Genomic DNA, 18329 nt, shown 5'->3' on the forward strand with positions numbered 1-18329 from the left:
GGTACTTGCACTTCCTACCATCTCGCTGAAAGCTACTTGGATTCCTTCTCTTTCTGGCTCTTTCACTTGAAGAGAACTAAGACATTGTAAGCCTGCCAAGGATCTGGTGTCCACTGAAAAGAGAGAAGGGAGGGGGGGAGAATTTGTACCACAGTGGGGTCTTTTTTAGATTCGCACATAATTAGTGTTGGGGCACAAAGCGAGATGCTGAATGGAGATTGTCAGCTTTTGAATAGGGGTGAGTAGGAATTTTTTCGAATAAGATTGATCAGTGAGGACAGTTTGATTTTCCATCCCCTCTACTCTCCACCCACTGCTTGATATATAACGTAAGGAAAGAGACTTTATTTTTTTGGCATTTTTTGGGACTTGATAACAAAAATACTATCACTGTCTTCAGCTGACATACATAGAATGAGACAGCTTGTTGAACGAGATAGATATGATGCGATAAATATGATCTGATACGAGCAAAACCGATATCCAGAGTGGTTCAATGGACATTTTCTCCCTGACATCCCTGGATATTTATGCTAATGGATTTCCTTCTAATTGGACTGTACTTAAAGTGGCCACTGAAGAAGCCCCCTGGGTTGATACTGTGTTCATTGGGCATTTTTCTAAGAACAGTTCCCTTGGTAGAGGGGGTTTGTCCAAGGTTGTGCCGCTGCGACAGCAAGCTGCTGTACTGCGAGGGGCTCAACCTCACAGACATTCCCCGCAATCTGAGCAGTGCCATGGGCCTGTCCATGAGAGAGAACAACTTAACGGAGCTGCGTGAAGGCCAACTGGCTGGTCTGTCACAGCTCACCTGGCTCTATTTAGATCACAACAGCATTGACGTTGTAGAGGAGGGTGCATTTGACAAGCTGAGACGAGTCAAGGAGTTAGACCTGAGCAACAACCGGATTGAGAGTCTGCCAAATGGCACCTTTAGGCCCCTCCCAAACCTCCGTATCTTGGACCTCTCATACAACAGGCTGCAGGTACTAGAGCCTGACCTGTTCCACGGCCTTAGAAAGCTCACCAATTTGCATTTGCGCTACAATGCTCTCAAATTTGTGCCAGTGCGGATTTTTCAGGACTGCAGGAGCATGCAGTTTCTGGACTTGGGATACAACCAACTGCAGAGCCTGGCACGAAACTCCTTCGCTGGCCTCTTTAAGTTGACTGAGCTGCATCTTGAGCACAATGAGCTAGTTAAAGTCAACCTAGCCCACTTCCCACGCCTCATCTCTTTACGCACTCTGTACATGCACAACAATCGTGCCACTATTGTTGTAAACACACTAGACTGGACATGGCACTTTTTAGAGAAGATTGACCTGTCAGCAAACGAAATCGAGTACATCGAGCCACATGTTTTTGAGAGTACACCAAACCTCAAGGTACTGATGCTAGACTCTAATCGTTTGACCTCTGTGGACCAGCGCATTCTGGATTCGTGGTCATCTCTGGACAGCATTACCCTGGCAGGGAATGACTGGGAGTGCAGCCGCAATGTGTGTGCCTTGGCCTCTTGGCTGAGTGCCTTCCGAGGCCAGCATGACAATTCCCTGCTGTGTTCAAGCCCTGACACAGCACAGGGTGAGGATGTGTTGGATGCCGTCTATGCTTTTCAGCTATGTGAGGATCCCCCAGTAGAGGTGACCACAGCAGGCCTGTACGCCTCCACGAGGGATCTGGGCCCCATTACTCCCAACCCCTATGAGGGCGAGGGTAGTGAAGTGGTCACAAATTCTTTCACTGTCACAGTGGGCCATGATGACCTAGAGAGCACCATGCAGATCCACAAGGTGGTAACAGGCACCATGGCACTCATCTTCTCCTTTCTCATCATAGTGCTCATGCTATACGTGGCATGGAAGTGCTTTCCAGCTGGAATAAGGCAACTGAGGCAGTGCTTCAGCAGTCAGCGCCGTAAGCAGAAGCAAAAGCAAAGCATGCAGCAGATGGCTGCAATTTCTACACCAGAGTACTATGTTGACTATAAACCTAACCATATTGAGGGAGCTTTGGTAATCATCAATGAATATGGCTCTTGCACTTGCCAACAACAAGCTTCTCGGGAATGTGAAGTGTGACCCTGCTTTTGAGTAAGTCTTTACCTGTGATTATCTGGATATACAGTAAATTCCTTTTTGGATACACCGGGGAGGGGGACAGAAGGAATTATTCAATCTTCTGGACACTTTTTTTTTTACAAAGCATTTCACTGTGATGTGGAAGAAGTGTGCTTCATGTGGCTGACTATTTTGTGGTGGATTTACTGCTACTGCTATCTGCTGCTGATCTGAAGTCACATAATGGTCATGGGACTCTTGGACCTGTTCGTGTTCTATCGAAAAAGAGAGAGGAATACAGTGCTGAGGCTTTTCTCTCGAGGATGGATATTTGAGCTTTAATGTGTCTTTCTATTTCAGGACATTTAATTATTGTTTAAAAATAAACTGGGGACACAGGAGAGGAAAAAAAGAAACCATTTGTATTATGGTACACACAATATTTGAGCATTTAAAATATTAAAAACACATTTAAGTTTAATTAAAAATGTAAAAATAAAACTGTGTAAAATATGTTAAAGAAGAAGACGTGCAAGTGTGGACAAAAAAAAGATAATCTATTTCTTTTGTAAACTACAAAAAAGTGTTTAAATAAATGAATTGCTATTCACAGAAACTCATTTGTATATGAGAAGCCTGTCAGAGAGGATGAATGACGACAGACGCAGTCTTTGCGCTCGTGGACTGTAGAGCCATGACTCTGCAGTGCATCAAACAGCCCCCCCCCCCTAAAAAAAATAAGGCGAAAAACAAAAAAGAAGAAAAGGGGAAGAGGGATATCTGCATCTCATCTCCAGTGTAAAACCCACCATCTGAGTTTTAGACCTCTTCTCGGATTGAATCACATTTTGTTTTGCATTCATTGTGTTGACTTTCTATCAGTGTAGTTTCTTTCCCATTGCCTGTCTGTGAATAGATTAAAAACGATCTATTTCATCCTTTATCAGTAATCATATTTTCATTTAGTGATATCATAATATTTGTGCTCCATCCAAGTGAAGAAAGCAGAGTATAAAAGAGCTAAAGCTATGCCTCTCGTTGCTTCTCACCTTTTGGCTGTCGCAGAGGAGCGTTGCGTCCTCTTACTGAATCAAGCACACCAAAGCCAACAATCATTCAGACCATCCATAGTAAAATCAAAAATACTGTTCAAATAATATCCAAACCACCGAAGGAATTATTCACCAGCTTCAAGAAGATTTGCACATATTGGTCACTTTGTTTTGTTTTTTTTTGTTTTTCTTTTCATGTGATGTAAAATGTGTGTTGAATACAAGGCCATTTCCAGGTGCGTGTATATATCCTTCTCCCTTTGGTGTTTATTGTGTACATTAGCGCACTGACAGATGTTGTGTTTCCTGGGTCCTTTGACATGAACAGTATGTTATGTGAGAGAGAGATGGAGGATCACAACGACTGCAGAAAGAGGGAACAGACTGCTCTCTAGTGTGCACATTCTCATACCGTGGCAGCATTATACCAATTGTGCACCATGTTCTGAAAAATTTCACAACGGGGGCAACATCAATATACTGATTTTACAGCAGCTTTTTCTGAGAAAAAAAAAAGAGAAGAAGACAAAAAGATCAATTTGCATTATTTTTTGTGTTATTTTGCGATAAATAAGATAATGTTTACAACTTGTAAGTCATCAGGAATAAAAATGTTTTAAGAACTCACTGACAATCATTACACAATAAGTTTACATTCTTTAAATCTTTAATTCGATAACATTGTGAGATGGTGTTTGGCTGTTCTTCTTTTTAATCATTTGCAATAAGTGGTACAAAATGAGATGCTTTGGTGTATTTTAAATTGTTATAACTTGTTGAGGTTGATAAAGGCCTGGGAGTAAACCCAGCCTGAGAAGAAGTATAGAGGATTTAAGGTCCCTTAAGCAATAAAGTGTCTGGAAAAAACAGAGAGGGGGGAGGGGATTTTTGCAGAGAGTAAGGATTAAATTTAATTGAAGTGTGCCACTATTTACTGGGTCTAAATGAAATATTTTGAAGGGAAAATTCGAGTGGCTAAAAAAGAAAATTAGAAACTATATTGTTATATTGAAACATTTCATCGATCTATTTAATTGTGTTAATTCTTACAAACTCGAGATCCCCAAAATGCTAGCCAGAATGCCAGTGAGCCACAGAATATGTAATACCGAAGCTCCTTCGTTTCCTCCCACAGCTCATAGGATTTCTCCCAGGCCCAAAGAAATCCCATCACATAGAAATCATTCTAATTATTATGAAGGACAAGGTGGGAATTCAGTGATTTTTTTCTAAAATGAATGAACTGTCCCATTCTATACATAATGCAAGCAGCAGTAAACATACATAAACATAAAATTGTATAACTTGGTCATTAATCGGTTTTCAAACTAGACCCTTTTTGTTCTCTTCAGATATATACGTCCCAAAATTAAGATTAGTTTAAATCTTAAAGTTATCTCAATAAACACTGTATGAATCATTAACATCAAACCAGTGTCTGAGGAAATGTCTCGCAGTGGGTGAAAAATAATAATTTAGTCTGAGCACTTGGCAAAAGTGAAATGGTGTGGTCATAATGAAATGCAACAACCACAGCGGCCCTCAGTGTTCAACTTAAATCCCAGAGGGTCTCTCCAGCTGTCAGTGAAAGGAAAACAAATACCTGTACTTGTTACCAGAGGCCTCAGGCTACAATTAAAGTTTTTATGCGAGTATTCTGGGAGATGAATAAAATGATATAAATAGAAATTATGTTTTTATTTTTGACTATTGATAGCGTGGCATGGAATTTCAGCAGAGCACAGATTCAGTACTGGATTTATTTCACTTTTATGTAGTTGATCCAGTAAAAGAAAAAACCAAAGTGTAGCCATGACGCTTGAAGTTCAAGCCTTGGGAACAACTTAGTAATTTAGCAGTTCTGAAAATGTGTTTTAGGGACTGGCAATGGCTTAAAGTTGCCATGCGAAATTTACGATCTGGTTCCTTTTTATTGTAGCAAGCGCACCCTGATTCAAAACTCGGTACAGCTGGAAATCATGACCTGTCAAATGACATGAATGCAAATGACTATGTAAGGACATCTTGATAGGGACAGAAATTTATTTTATTCTCTTCATCTTCATATCCTGTCCAGAATTCCCCTTACCTTCAGGTACTTCACAGCCCCTTAAACAGGCAACTGCAGGGTAAATTGAGGTTGTGAAGCTTCATTTATATAAATATTGGATGATGCTTGGCATGGAGGCCAGTACTAGCACCACTATTGATTTCATTTAACTACTTTTTTAACCAAGCAACCAGGGCAAATGGTGATGGAGAATGGATATGATTATTTCTATACCTTTGAGTCCTCAGGACTGAAGTTTAACTACTTTAGACTTCTTTTTATTCCTCCTCACCTTTACCTTAATCCTCTCCCTACCTCTCTCTGTTGTGTCTGTAAGACATCAATTCATCTAACTGACAAGAGATCAAATCTCTGCTTGACCCAAGCCTGAGGTGATAATTCTCTGAAGGGAGATATGTGCTCTCAGACAGCATCCATTATGAGTGCCTTGATTGATGATGCTCGGTAAAAATCAATACAGATGAGTGGTAACCAAAATGATCACAGTGATAACAAATGTATTCATCTCGTCCTCACATTTTGAGGCGTAAACTGATGGTTAGAGATGATATGGTTTATTTACATGGAAATCCATAACTGCAATAATCCATAATCAGATCACTGTTCAGTCAGAGGAAAAGGGTGAGATTGTTGTTTTACTTAAGAGCAGCCGGGGAGGAGAGCATAAGATTGCAGAGCTGCCGCTGCTGCTGTTTGGCAGCTAGAGGATATATGGTAGCTGCCTGTCCAGATCACAAGCTAATAGGTCTGAAGCTATTGTCTTGTAGCTCGTGTGTGCAAATTCAAGCATATGCTGCCTGCATAACAGACTTGGAAACTATTTGGGTGTCTAGGGATATGTTGTAGACCAACAACACGACTGGTGCTTGGACAGAAAGCCACAAAGGGATGAAGAGCAAAGGTCAAAACAATGAAAAAGGAAATTCTGACATGGTTTGCAAAAAGTGGGACACTAGGTGCATAAGGCCAGGGTAAGAACTAAAGGTCAAATACTAACAATACAGAGACCCTGCGGACTCAAATTCTACACATTCTAGCCAGACTATACAGCGAGCATTCAGAAACATGCTTCAGTATTATTAAAAGGGCAGCCCGACTTTTGGTATCACAAAAAACGACAGCTTAATAACACGTACCAATATGGCGTTTGCATAATGATGTCAGAGTTTCAGCACGTAGGGCCTGTGCAATGGTGTGAGTGTCAGTAACTAAACACTCCTACCGTGTTAGGCAAGACCACAGAGGGCCATAGAGGCACGAGAACATTCTAAAATGAATAAATTAACCTAGGTTCCTGTGAGGGGTATTGATCGGGCAGCATTCTGCCATCTCACTGGGACTGGGACTGTGCTGCATAATAAATGCTAAACACCCCCTCATAACTGGATGCAGAGCTAAATCATGGGTGGCAGCATGTACTGCAGTGGGCTGTAAGGAGCTGCTGATGACTAATGACAATGTGTGGGTGGCTTTGCACTGATTCTTTTATAACAGGTGGGTTATCAGGATCAATATTCTAATAATCATCAACATTATCTTAGAATCCAAATCCTCTGACACGCCATTTTCTCTCTCATTGTACATCCCCTTCTCTCCCTCCTTTTTAGTCCCAATGCCGCATGTGACTGGTGTAAGTGCGATTCTACAGCACTAAATTCACTGATAGCCACTATCAAAACCCCAGTGTTTATATAACCTGCGTGTACAAGCTGGGGATTAATTGAAAGAGGACAGTAAGAGGGGAATTTAACACACACACACACACACACACACACACACACACACACACACACACACACACACACACACACACACACACACACACACACAGACATACACATAAATTATACAGAGAGATTACTCTGACAAATAATACATTTAGATGCAAAAGTAAAGGAAGCTTATAATTTAATTCCAGACCTTTCCTTATGAATGTGGCGCAAACTGTCAAAATAATAACTTTGCTAAAACAGACACGGGCACAATAATTACATTCATTACTCAGGCTAACTCTCCAGGCAGCCTATAGCTCTCTCTGCCCACTGCTTCATTTACATACACCACACTGTAGCAACACTGAATTAATAATAATGACTGGAGTCATTATTCTTACCTACATATGGAAGAGCTGTGGTACTCTGAAGGTAAAACTAGTTAGAGAATGGGGGCAAGGTTGACATTACTCTGACTTAGGGGGTGGGAGAGGCTTAGTATTATTATTATTATTATTACTATTATTATTATTATTGTTGTTGTTGTTGTTGTTGTTGTTGTTGTTGTTGTTGTTGTTGTTGTTGTTATTAATAGTGCATTGTTTTAACGTTAACTTACATGCCATGGTATGGTTGGATTAGCGTATGCTAATGTTTTGTCTTGCATTTAACTTAAAACATCAGGGTCAGTCAGTGTGATAATACATGGCAACAGCTGGGCCTGCATCTGGGGCTCTATGTAACCTGCATGATGGCAGATGTGGGTCAGTGCCTAATATTCAGAGTATTACGGTGGCTGAACGACAAAGCTTTATCCAGGACTGAAAGCAGGATTTCCTGTTCTTTTATCATAGTTATTTATACCTTTACAGATAGTTCAGATGATGAGATATTAAACAAATCCAATATAGGATATAATGCTCACACCTCACGTTGTCTATCATGCATTGTCTGGTATGCAATTTTAAACATAATGATTTTCCTGTTTCCATGTTAGTGGATATGGGCATTGTCCTATTAAATTAGATGTTTGGAGATATATCTAACACTTATCTTAAAGTAGAAATTAATAACAAAGCATAGTCTGATTCAGTGTAAAAAGAAAAAAAAATCTGCGGATGAAATCATATTTAAGGGATACATTTGAAGGTTATAGCAACAAATACCTTCTATTACAAATACTTGCCATGGAGGACATATTTGTTGCATCACTTGCCAGGGCGACTGTGACATCAGTAACAATGGAAGTATGAGACGGAAACACAGAGTGTCTAAATAGTGCAGCGAGCTAGTTTTCCTGTAACGCACTAGTCATGAATTTGTTATATACTTGTCAAAATTTCCCAATTCCAAAGCTGAACGTTATAAAAACCAAAATAAAAAACAAACAGATAGGAAGCAGGAAGAAAAATTCTTACTTTTGTGATGTTAGTTTTTTTTTTAATGCCTTTTTTCCTGACTGATCCTACGAGGTTCTGAAACATCTTTGGAGGGACCGATCAGAAATTCAACAAATAACAAAAAATGTTTGTGTTTGAATATGTATCGCCTTTACAAAGAATATGTAGGTAATGTTTAGTGTACAGTAGTCTACCAATATTGCGCACAGACAAGACAGCACACGGCAAACACTTCTTCCACTAGCATGTGGTATTCCCAAAGTGCTGCTTTGGGGACATATTATTAAAGGAGACCTGTAGTTTTATTTAAATGTTTAAAACACCGTCTACTAGCACACCTTCAATATTTTTGCCACTTATTCCTTCACTTCCAGCAGCCTGAATCCAGGAAATTGTGGTGAAGCTTTTAAGGCCAGCATATTTTAGCTTTGTTAAAGCTAACAGCAACAAAACTGGAAAGACTAAATTAGAAATAAAACGAGGGGACAATGTCAATAAGGAACAAGGCCTGTCTCTATACTGTATCACACATAACTACCATAGAAAGCCACACTTGTGCTAACTCAAAAGTTGTAGTTTAGTTGAAACTGTGTGTAATTATTAGGAGACAAGGTTATTCTCGAAGCCTTCTATTGATTCAAAATGTCATTTTTCTCTGCTATTTGGTCTTTATTTCTTGAAGGCCTTTGAGAGCTTCCGTGATCTCGACAAGAGGACAGTGTACATTTCAAAAGCAAAGGGGACCACCAGACCCTGGAATAAAACAAACGTTCATGCCTTGAGGTGTCTCCTATCAGTGGCTCCTAATCTGGAGCCCCAGATTCAAACTTTATGTATCCAAAGGAATGAAAACTGCTTCAATCTTCACTTACTTATAACTACAAAATGTCAATTTGATGTTTTCTCTTTGTTTTTTAAGACTATACATATGTCATCATTTAGTAATTTTGCCAAGGCGATCAAGGATTTGTGTGTCTAAACAAGTGAAACAAACAAAAACAATAAATTGCTCTTTTATAATGACTGCTAAATTGGAGTTGTAACCTTTAAATTTAAATAGCTAGAGAACAAATTAAAATATTAAAAAAGGCACAGGTTTGAATTTGATTCAAGCCACAGCGTCTGTTACGCTCCTCGAATACAGAATGGTATTCTGTTTATCTGGACTTAAATTTAAAGTCTTAAAATGTGCAGATTGTCTTAAATGTAAATGTCACCCTGGCTGTCATTTTAAAAAGGTCCCTGGCCTTTTCAACAGCTACAAATGAAGCTGCCTGGGTAAATGTTTAAATTTACCATGTTAGATGTGGGCGGAATCAGATATCGAAAGAATTCAAATGAGAAAACATTAGCAATAGTTAAATGCATAATGGGAACTGACTTTAAAGCAAGGCCCTTTTTTTGTTTTCTTAATTTATAACCACATACTTTTTGTTCCCTCCTCTCCAAGCAGTATATCATTAGCTCAGCATATTCACTCTTTATGCTAAATTATTAATCACAATAATTACATCTTTCATAATTTATAGGCAGATCACGAAAAATAAAAGTAAATCCCTAACAAAACTTTGATCAGGTTTTTCAGAGGCATAGTAAGCTCGTAAGAGCTTCCCTTTGAATATAAAGTTAACACCGGTTAGGGGAAGTAAAAATAGACAGCATTTATCATTTCCCATTTATCTGATCTGTGTCAGGTTGAATAAATGCTTTTCTCCTACTCCCTTTGCTCCCTCTCTTTTCCCTATCTTCGAGGGAGATTGGCATCTCTCCAGTAGCCAATGAGATTGGCTGCATAAATGGAATTGCCCCATTCTCCAAGTGTCAGCTGAGAAAAAGGGAATGTGCTCACTGTTTACAAAACCATTGGACTAAAGATGCATCCCCAGTACTTAAGATGCAATTTTGGTAAACATTCTCAGTGTGACACTCGATGCATACAAGTGAGATCCAGCCCAGAGGCGTCGGTAGAAATACAAGAGATGGACTTACCTGTCATATTAAATGCAGGGCAGAAGACAAGTGGATCCAAAAAGGAAGCCATGAAAGAGAGAGAAAGAGACAGAGAGAACAACGTTAAAATATTTACGTCTGCATTGCAAACTCTGAAAGGGTCAGATGCAACATCCTTACACACTTAAAGGTAAAAATGCGCTCAGCACACTGAAGCTTCACTTCTTTCAAGACAGTCACCATAAGAGTGCAACACTCGGTAGTGGGATCAGACAGCCTATGGCAGAGTGAAACAGCATGTTTGCATTACTGCAGTACCACAGTTAAACTGATGGTGCGTTTAATGTCTAACTTGTGAAAACCATTGTACCTGACAGCAAGAAGAGGAGGAACAGAAAGACAAGCTTTTATTGGACTTTGCTGACTATCGACTCTGATGGCCAGCAGCGACGCTGGGATCACATTCTGCCAACCAAGCAGTGCCCCACTACAAATCTGTGCATGTTTCTGTGCAGCCTAACTGCCTTAAAAACCGATGGCTGGGCTTGACCACAAAAGTGCCACTGGGTAGGCTTGTTAGCACTGTTACCTGCCACTAGAAGTATGTTTGAAGGTTTTTTTCTTAATGATTAGCATGACACATATGGCACATCCTTGAGAAACCACCTCTTTTAGGTGCCTCAGTGTGTTCAGCTGTTTCCGGGAGGTATATTTATATTGTTGTATGGCCGGAAAGGAAGCATACCTGCCTAAATGCTTGAATATAACTTCTTTAATTTCATTTTTTTAATCCTACAGTTTTTTAAATATTTAAATCTACTTATTTAAAATCATTACCTTTGATATAGATAGTGTCAAATCACAACAAAAATCATATCAGGACACTTTACTTCATAATGTCACAACAATACTACAGAAAAGTAGGGTTATGGGGGTGGGTGGGGGGATGAGGGTTGGAGCCATTTGTTTCAACTGGGTGGGGTAAAAGGTGTGTGTGTGTGTGTGTGTGTGTGTGTGTGTGTGTGTGTGTGTGTGTGTGTGTGTGTGTGTGTGTTTCTTGTGGGGGGGCACAGATGAGCACTGGCTGACTGAACCTGTAATAGTTGATTTGGTTGATAAATATATACAGATAAAGAACAGTATTAATATTATTTGCTCTTTTACAAAAAACGATGATGCAATGTGACATCAACCCCCTCCGTCACTTCAAAAAAGCATTTCAGCTGAACACCTCTACCACTGCTACAACTTTGCACAGTAAAAAGAAAAACAAACAAACGTGAGGCTGCCAGGAGCTAAATGAGCTTTCGAATATCTATGCGACGTATATCTTAAAATAAAGTGTGACACTGAAAACTGTTTCTGAATTACCAGTCATGAGATATTCTAGGAGTCTGCCCACAGTGTCAATCATCTTTGAATGTGTAAACTACACAGTGATGTTGCGCGCTAGTTTAATACACAGGCAATACAGTTCTAAGAATACAAACGTGTGACAGGCCATGTTTTTATTTAAAGTGGGGTTTTTTCATACTGTGTATAAATGTATAAATTCTGTGATCTATGTTCATCTCAATCATTTAATTTCAAACAAACTGTACAGTGTTGCATTTACTGTACCCAGGATGTTCTTTTAAGAGCTAAAATGACTACAAGCCTGCATTTATCAGCTTGTTTTCCTTTGTTGGTAAAATGCTTAGGGAATCAAAGAAATTTCATTTATGAGTTTACATCTAATAATTTTGCCACTTAGAGGACATCTGAAGAATGAATAAAGTGAAAAATACAGCGATTATCAGTCTACCTATGCTGGAAAGGAGTGCAGTTGTTACTCTGGTACTTCAGTTGTTTTATAGAGGAAAGCAATCTGTTTGAAAAGTGGATCAAAGAACTTTTGCAAAGTTCTTTGATCCACTTTTGAACAACTTGTGTTTACGATCAGAACGCTACAGCTAATGTTTAGTGACAAATTTATTAGTTTTCGTTACGGCATTGCAAATTCCATCTGACTCTAGTTTCGACAGCAAGTATGTTAAAGAAAACTGAAAATAATTCACACTGCATCATTAAACAGGAAGTAGGTATGAGTCAAACAGAAAAGTGCTTTTTTTGTTGTTTCAACATGAGAAAGCCCAGATGGCCAGACGAACTGTGGGAGTGTGGAGAAAGAGAGGAAATAGGTGCTGAAAACACAGAGAAACAGACAAAAAACAGAGTCTATTAACAAAGACAACAGGTAAAAGGAAATTGCGTTGAAAAAAAGGCAAATAAAATATACTGCAGTTTTGCCAATAATTATGAGAAAGCAGTTATCATGCACATTTAGATCGATGATTATAGTTTCCCTGTAAACAAAAACAGTGGAGGAGAAAGTGTTTTAAAATACAATAAGAAAAGTTGTTGCTTAACAATATTTGCTCTATAATGAATTTGAATACATTCCCTCCAAGTCAATTAGCTCCACGGTGGTGTGTTTTACGAATTTACAAGCAAAAGATCACCAGTTGAATCCCAGGAGAAGACAAATCCCTGTGGGCCCGGGTCAGTAAGGTCATCTGGCATAAAAAATTCAAAATGGCAAACTCAAATATGTGGAGCTACCTGCTGTGGTGATCCCGTGTAGAAGTGCAAGATCTTGTTTGCATCAATATTCCTCCCCAAGCGACTCTAAAACAACAACTTTAAATTACCCAGAGAAGTTTGCTTTCGTTGTGTTATGTCCAGCACCTCGTGCCACCTGTAATGCTTGTTGTGTGTGTACAAAATGTGTGATTTTCAATAGGTGAGACTTCATGGATTAGCTTAAGGTCATAGTTTAAAACCTATTCCCTCATTGTATGGCAAACACAGGGGTTTTAGGGTGTCTTTTACACAGATCTGCCTCATCTTTTAATGATTCTAACTAATCATAAACCATTAAGTGTCAGCTTCAACAGTATTAATTCAATCAGACTCATCATCAAAATGGTTGCTCCGAGCCCCCTGCTGCACGGCTTAGTGATAGTGTGCTGAGAATGAAACGACACATTAAAATGGGCTGGAGCATGCAATCCCCCAAAAAGGCATTTGCTGCGCTCCGCATGCACCAAGGACATGCTACAGTAAGGTCAGGATCACACACTGGCAGAATACTGAATAAGGCAGCCTTCTGGGCTGGGATTCCTGAATCCGGCTCATCGTCCCCTGCCCTATGGTAAAATGTCTGATCGCTCTAGATATGCAGTCCCCACAGGCCTTCTGAAAACTTCAGACAGGCAACAAAAAGAGTGAAGCGCAAGTTACACACGGTGTATGTGTGTTACAGGTAAAAACAAAATCACCTACACAGTAATCAAAAACCTGATGGGAGATGTTTTATGTTCGTGAGAAATACTACACAGCTAAATATCCTTTACAGTGAAACATTAGATGCTCTGATCTTCTTTTATTATGAAGCTGCAGATGAAGGCCCTCGAAGCATCTTGACTTTGTTGCTAGGCAACCTCAAAGTCAGCTGCTGTCCACTACTTTGCTGTTTAGTTAAAGTTGTTGCAACTGAAGTGGGGGAAAGAAGTCACGACGCTACAAATCAGACGCTGTTACTCTTCCCATTTAAACCACTGGCAGCGCTGCACAAGAAAACAGAAAAAAAAAAAAACCTTCTCTGCACTAATTTGTTTAGGATGCAGAGAACACGCTTTGGTGACACAGAAGATTATCTCAGTACACCCTGGAAAACTTGTCAACTTGGGGTGCTCAAGGGCATTTCTAGAAAACAGTCAGTGAGATGAGGGATAAAAGTGAGATGCCCTAGGAGCATAAGAGGCATATTAAATCCTTCAGATCCAGTGAAAACAAATACAAAAGGAAAGAATCGCTGCCAAAAAGACGTCCATAGTGATCGTCCGCTCTGCTCATAGCAGAGAGCAGAAAGCCTCTAATTAAAGCTTTATATTAATAAACACGCTTGGTGCTCACTTTGGATGCAATTCAAATTTGGAATCTCTCCAGTAAACACAAACTACAGTTACTCGACCGCATTTGTTGGGATCATGAATTTAAAAAGGTAAACCGGCGTTAGTGTGGATGGCATGTTATTCTTCTGAGTCGGTCAAACGAGAGGAGAGAATGCATTTCCCAATTCTCGCTATTTTGTGAAATTTTACATGCACCTACCCTTCAGGCGAGTGTTGTATCCTTCTTCACTGAAAACATTTGGGACTAGTGTGTGGGAGTGGGAATGAGAGTTGTTGTTTTAAAGCTGGCACTAATGAAACCCATGGGCCTGAGATGACAATGGGAGGATGTTTGATGAGAAAGTATTTGGTCCGGTCTGTACTCTGTGTGTGGTGTTGCCTGTGCGTCCATATGTGCACAAAGGAGCGAGCGCGAGTAAATAAAAATAAATAAATAACAACAACAATGAAAAAGAGTTTTGCGACAAAATCTGTTTAAACCACCCATATGGCTTTTTTTTTTTTAAGTCTCATGCCTGCAAATAAAAATGAATATATTGCAATTGTTGTTGTTTTTTAAACTGAAAAAGAGCCTTCAAGCAGACATTTAACAACAGCTAAGCAGAACAAACCTAATACACAAACTCTGAAAATGAAATACTGTATACTCACAGCATATTCAGGGGAAATTCCAGAAATGTTAGCAATTTATTCAAAGATGAACCATGAAAAGTCCTTTCAGAGACTGCACTTGCGTAACATTAAAATGGGTAATATAAAATTCCACTAGAGCTAAAAATGTCACGAGTTATGCTTTAACGTTGAATCCAAATGTGCAAACCGATATGCAAAGTTGAACCCAACCAGAAAATAACCGGGTAAAAGAAAACATTGCTGTGGCTGAATTTTCAGCTGAGCTACAAAATCTGCAGATGCAATAAAGGGAACAGAAATTAATGTACAATTATTTTTTTTTGGCATTGTTTAAGCAACTATTTCAGCTATTTAGTATAATTTTAGCACACACACAAATAGCAAACAAACAACAAAAATGTTTTATATTCAAATTCATCTGTGGCAGCAAAAACCATACGACCATAAACAGCCATATCACATACTGGCATTATTCCCAACTGTATAACTCATTATCTTGTGACCTTATTCCACATGATATTTGTAGCCTCTCAAAATCATTTGATTTCCTTAAATGTATATGTCAAGCAGCTAAAGCTTAGCTCTCTAAAGGTTAAAGTACACAGCCTGGAAACACCAAATAACCCCCTTTTAAGCAGCAATTTCTTAAATCCCAGCTTTCCTGGTACAAGGACACTTTTGCAGCTCTTAGGTATTTATAAAGGGAAGAGACTGGATGTTCAACACTATACTGTGCATCTTGCATGCTGATGTCTGAAAAGGGGTGCACCCACTGCAGCACAATTTTAGATTTGTTTTCCCCACGTTGGGGTACGGGTATAAAACTGCAGAATTTGTTTGTAACCCCTCAATATATCTTTCTCACAAAGAGACCAACGGAGATATTCTGCTGTGTTACTCCTGTCCTCGTATAAGTGTGTCATTTATGCATTTTAACTTATGTTACTTAATTTGATGCCTTTTGTCAGTGCTTAATGAAATGCTTTCATCCTACCGACTTAATCGTCTCCTTACTTTCATCTAAAATTCTTATAAAACTGACATACTATTCAGTAAGTAGTTTATAGTATATTTCACCTTGTTACTGTTGCTGTTTCATTAAAACTGCAGATTTGGCAGTGTGAGGAGAGAGACGGATTAGCAAGTAAAGTAATTTGCTATCACATTACAATTTGTAAGCAAAAAGAAAAGCTGAAAAAAATAGACAGAACTCTTTAAATAAAATATTACTGAATCAGATATTAAATTGTTTTTTCTTGTAAACTAGAAGGCAATGAAATCAAATAGATTGTGAAATAGTTTAATTGTAACCTTGACATCTGATGAAAGGAACAACAGAGACTGAAAGCGGGTTAAAGGTTTGGAGAACACAGTGTGAACAATGCCAAAATCCAATGCAACCAGATGGTCCCTGGAACAAGCATCGCCTAGAGCAAGCTACCTCCCCCATCACAATTTACTGTATATTCAAGCATGGGCCTACATCCACATACTCCATGCTTTAAATATTTTTTTAAGAATGACAGTAAGATACCACAGTCGGTTTTGAAAAACTGTTTATGCTGATTTATCTCAATATGTAGGTAAAAAAAAAAGAATATATTTCATAGCAACAGATACTGTGCCATTCTTCTATTATTTCTTTTTTAGATAAAAGGGATGCACATTGAGCTGTTCTTTTAGATAAAATCTTGTTGCTTTAATTGTTTTTTTCTCCTCTCTTTCTTTAAGCATTTATGCATCCACTCAGTCTCCATCTCTGAAAAAGCCTGTCTTTGCAGCACCTTTTAGAGTGAAAGGTGAGGATGCTGAGAAAGGAAAAGACATATCTAACTATCCTGAACAAATGGTTTTTATTTCCTTGGACGAAGCAAAGCACAAAGTAATCAGTGAGCAACCTCTCTTGCCCCTCTTTCACGAGCCCACGCACCAACACATCCCACACTCACAGATATACTGAGAAGAGAATATAGGCTTGTTATTGGCCACAGTATAGGAGACTCAATCAATCAATCATGAATTAATGGCTAGGCCACGCACTCCTGCAGTCACGCACCCGTGCAGATACAGCTTACAGACACACATGACACAGAATCAAATCACAAAAGCAATTTCATTAAACCCAGTTGTAATTCAATAGCTATAATCGTTTACTAAATGGTTGCTGAAAAAAACTAATATGGTGTGCTACAAATCCTATTATTCTACACTATGTAGCATAAAAAGACTGATAAGTACGATGTCTGGACATTAAACCGAAACAACAAAATCATCTTAGAGTCACAAAATGAGCTTAAAGTATTTTTGGGGTTTTGGGAGCCTTTTAAAGCATGATGCTTCTTTGTTCATTAAACAAGGAAACAACTAGAGAGCCATGTGACAGATAAGCTTTATGGAAAATACTGGCATGCAAGTTTTTGGTCCATAACAGCCATAAGGATCTCTGTAGGGGGCGGTGAGAAGGGATATGCTCTCCAGTCATTGTTGTTTGAGAGGCCACTGAGCCTCTTGATCCCTGGGTAATCTCCAGCTATCCGTCTGAGTTATCACCTCTCTTGATTTAGGTCACCCTGGCGGCTTTCGGTTTTTAGGTTGTCCACCATCCCCCCACAGAGCACATGCACACAAAATCCCACATGCAATGAGACAAGAAGATAAACAGGCATACAGATGCCATGAAACGCATTTAAGCATATACACTAAACAGCAATTTCTCAGAAACAAATGCTTCACACAAAGCACAAATTCTCTCACGCAGCAGTAAAATGTATTTTGTTTTTGTCACTACATGTTTAACCTGTAGTGCAAAATTTGCATTTTCATGAAGTAGCGGCCCTCACTAAGACTTATAATGACTTACAATTTCTTTATACAGATATCAGGTTACTTTATGTATTGATGGCATGTGTGCCTCTAAAATGATTTGCACTACAGTAAATAAGAAATTACTGTTTTCTTATCTTATCTGTTTTCTTATGTCTTCTTTTTTTCTTTGATGAACCGGAGATTCTGAGAAATCTATAAAAGTGGTTCAAACATATCTTTATATATCCATGCAACAGCCTGTAGTTTGAACAATATGTTTTTACTCCTTATTCAGCCATGACTAGACTGAAAGAAAAGAAAAAATAAGAAAAGGCTATAAATTTTTTTAGATTCACTTTGCAGCACAGTGCTGATTCAACATGACATCATTAAACTGTCTATTCAGTATCCAAGTAACGCTCAGACCAGACCATAGCTCACCCCAATCCCCCAACCCCACCCTAAACTACAGGGCATTCTTTCTCCATATTATTGCCCCGTAGCTAACAGTACTGTGCTCTGTGACTAACAGGTCACTCCTTGGCCCTTGAGGGAGACTAATATCCTGTCCTCTTTTGTTGTAATGAAAAACACAGGCCAGGGAGAAAGGATGAGAAAGCCTGGCTGCACACGAGCATGGCCTTGGTTTGGTACCAACGCATATTTGCCATTTAATGTCAAGCAGAG

At 39.1% G+C, this 18329-nt stretch overlaps 2 protein-coding genes across 2 annotated transcripts in view; one reads left to right on the forward strand and one right to left on the reverse strand.

Moving 5' to 3' along the window:
* The window catches only part of ctnna2 (catenin (cadherin-associated protein), alpha 2), a 340484-nt gene that overhangs the window by 132535 nt on the left and 189620 nt on the right, over positions 1-18329 (reverse strand). The gene's annotated exons all lie outside the window — the stretch shown is intronic.
* lrrtm1 (leucine rich repeat transmembrane neuronal 1) lies at positions 196-2310 on the forward strand. Its single transcript, XM_085409839.1, has one exon. The coding sequence runs from the start codon at positions 531-533 to the stop codon at positions 2082-2084; it is 1554 nt and encodes a 517-aa protein (XP_085265965.1). The 5' UTR covers positions 196-530; the 3' UTR covers positions 2085-2310.

The sequence above is a fragment of the Rhamphochromis longiceps genome, linkage group LG6 (assembly GCF_057381845.1).
Source record: "Rhamphochromis longiceps isolate RC_006_pf linkage group LG6, R_longiceps_female_GT1.1, whole genome shotgun sequence".
Taxonomy (NCBI): Eukaryota; Metazoa; Chordata; class Actinopteri; order Cichliformes; family Cichlidae; genus Rhamphochromis; species Rhamphochromis longiceps.

What these genes read in the sequence shown, in the direction of transcription:
- lrrtm1 (XM_085409839.1), top strand. Translation starts at nt 531, where the DNA reads ATGCTAATGGATTTCCTTCTAATTGGACTGTACTTAAAGTGGCCACTG.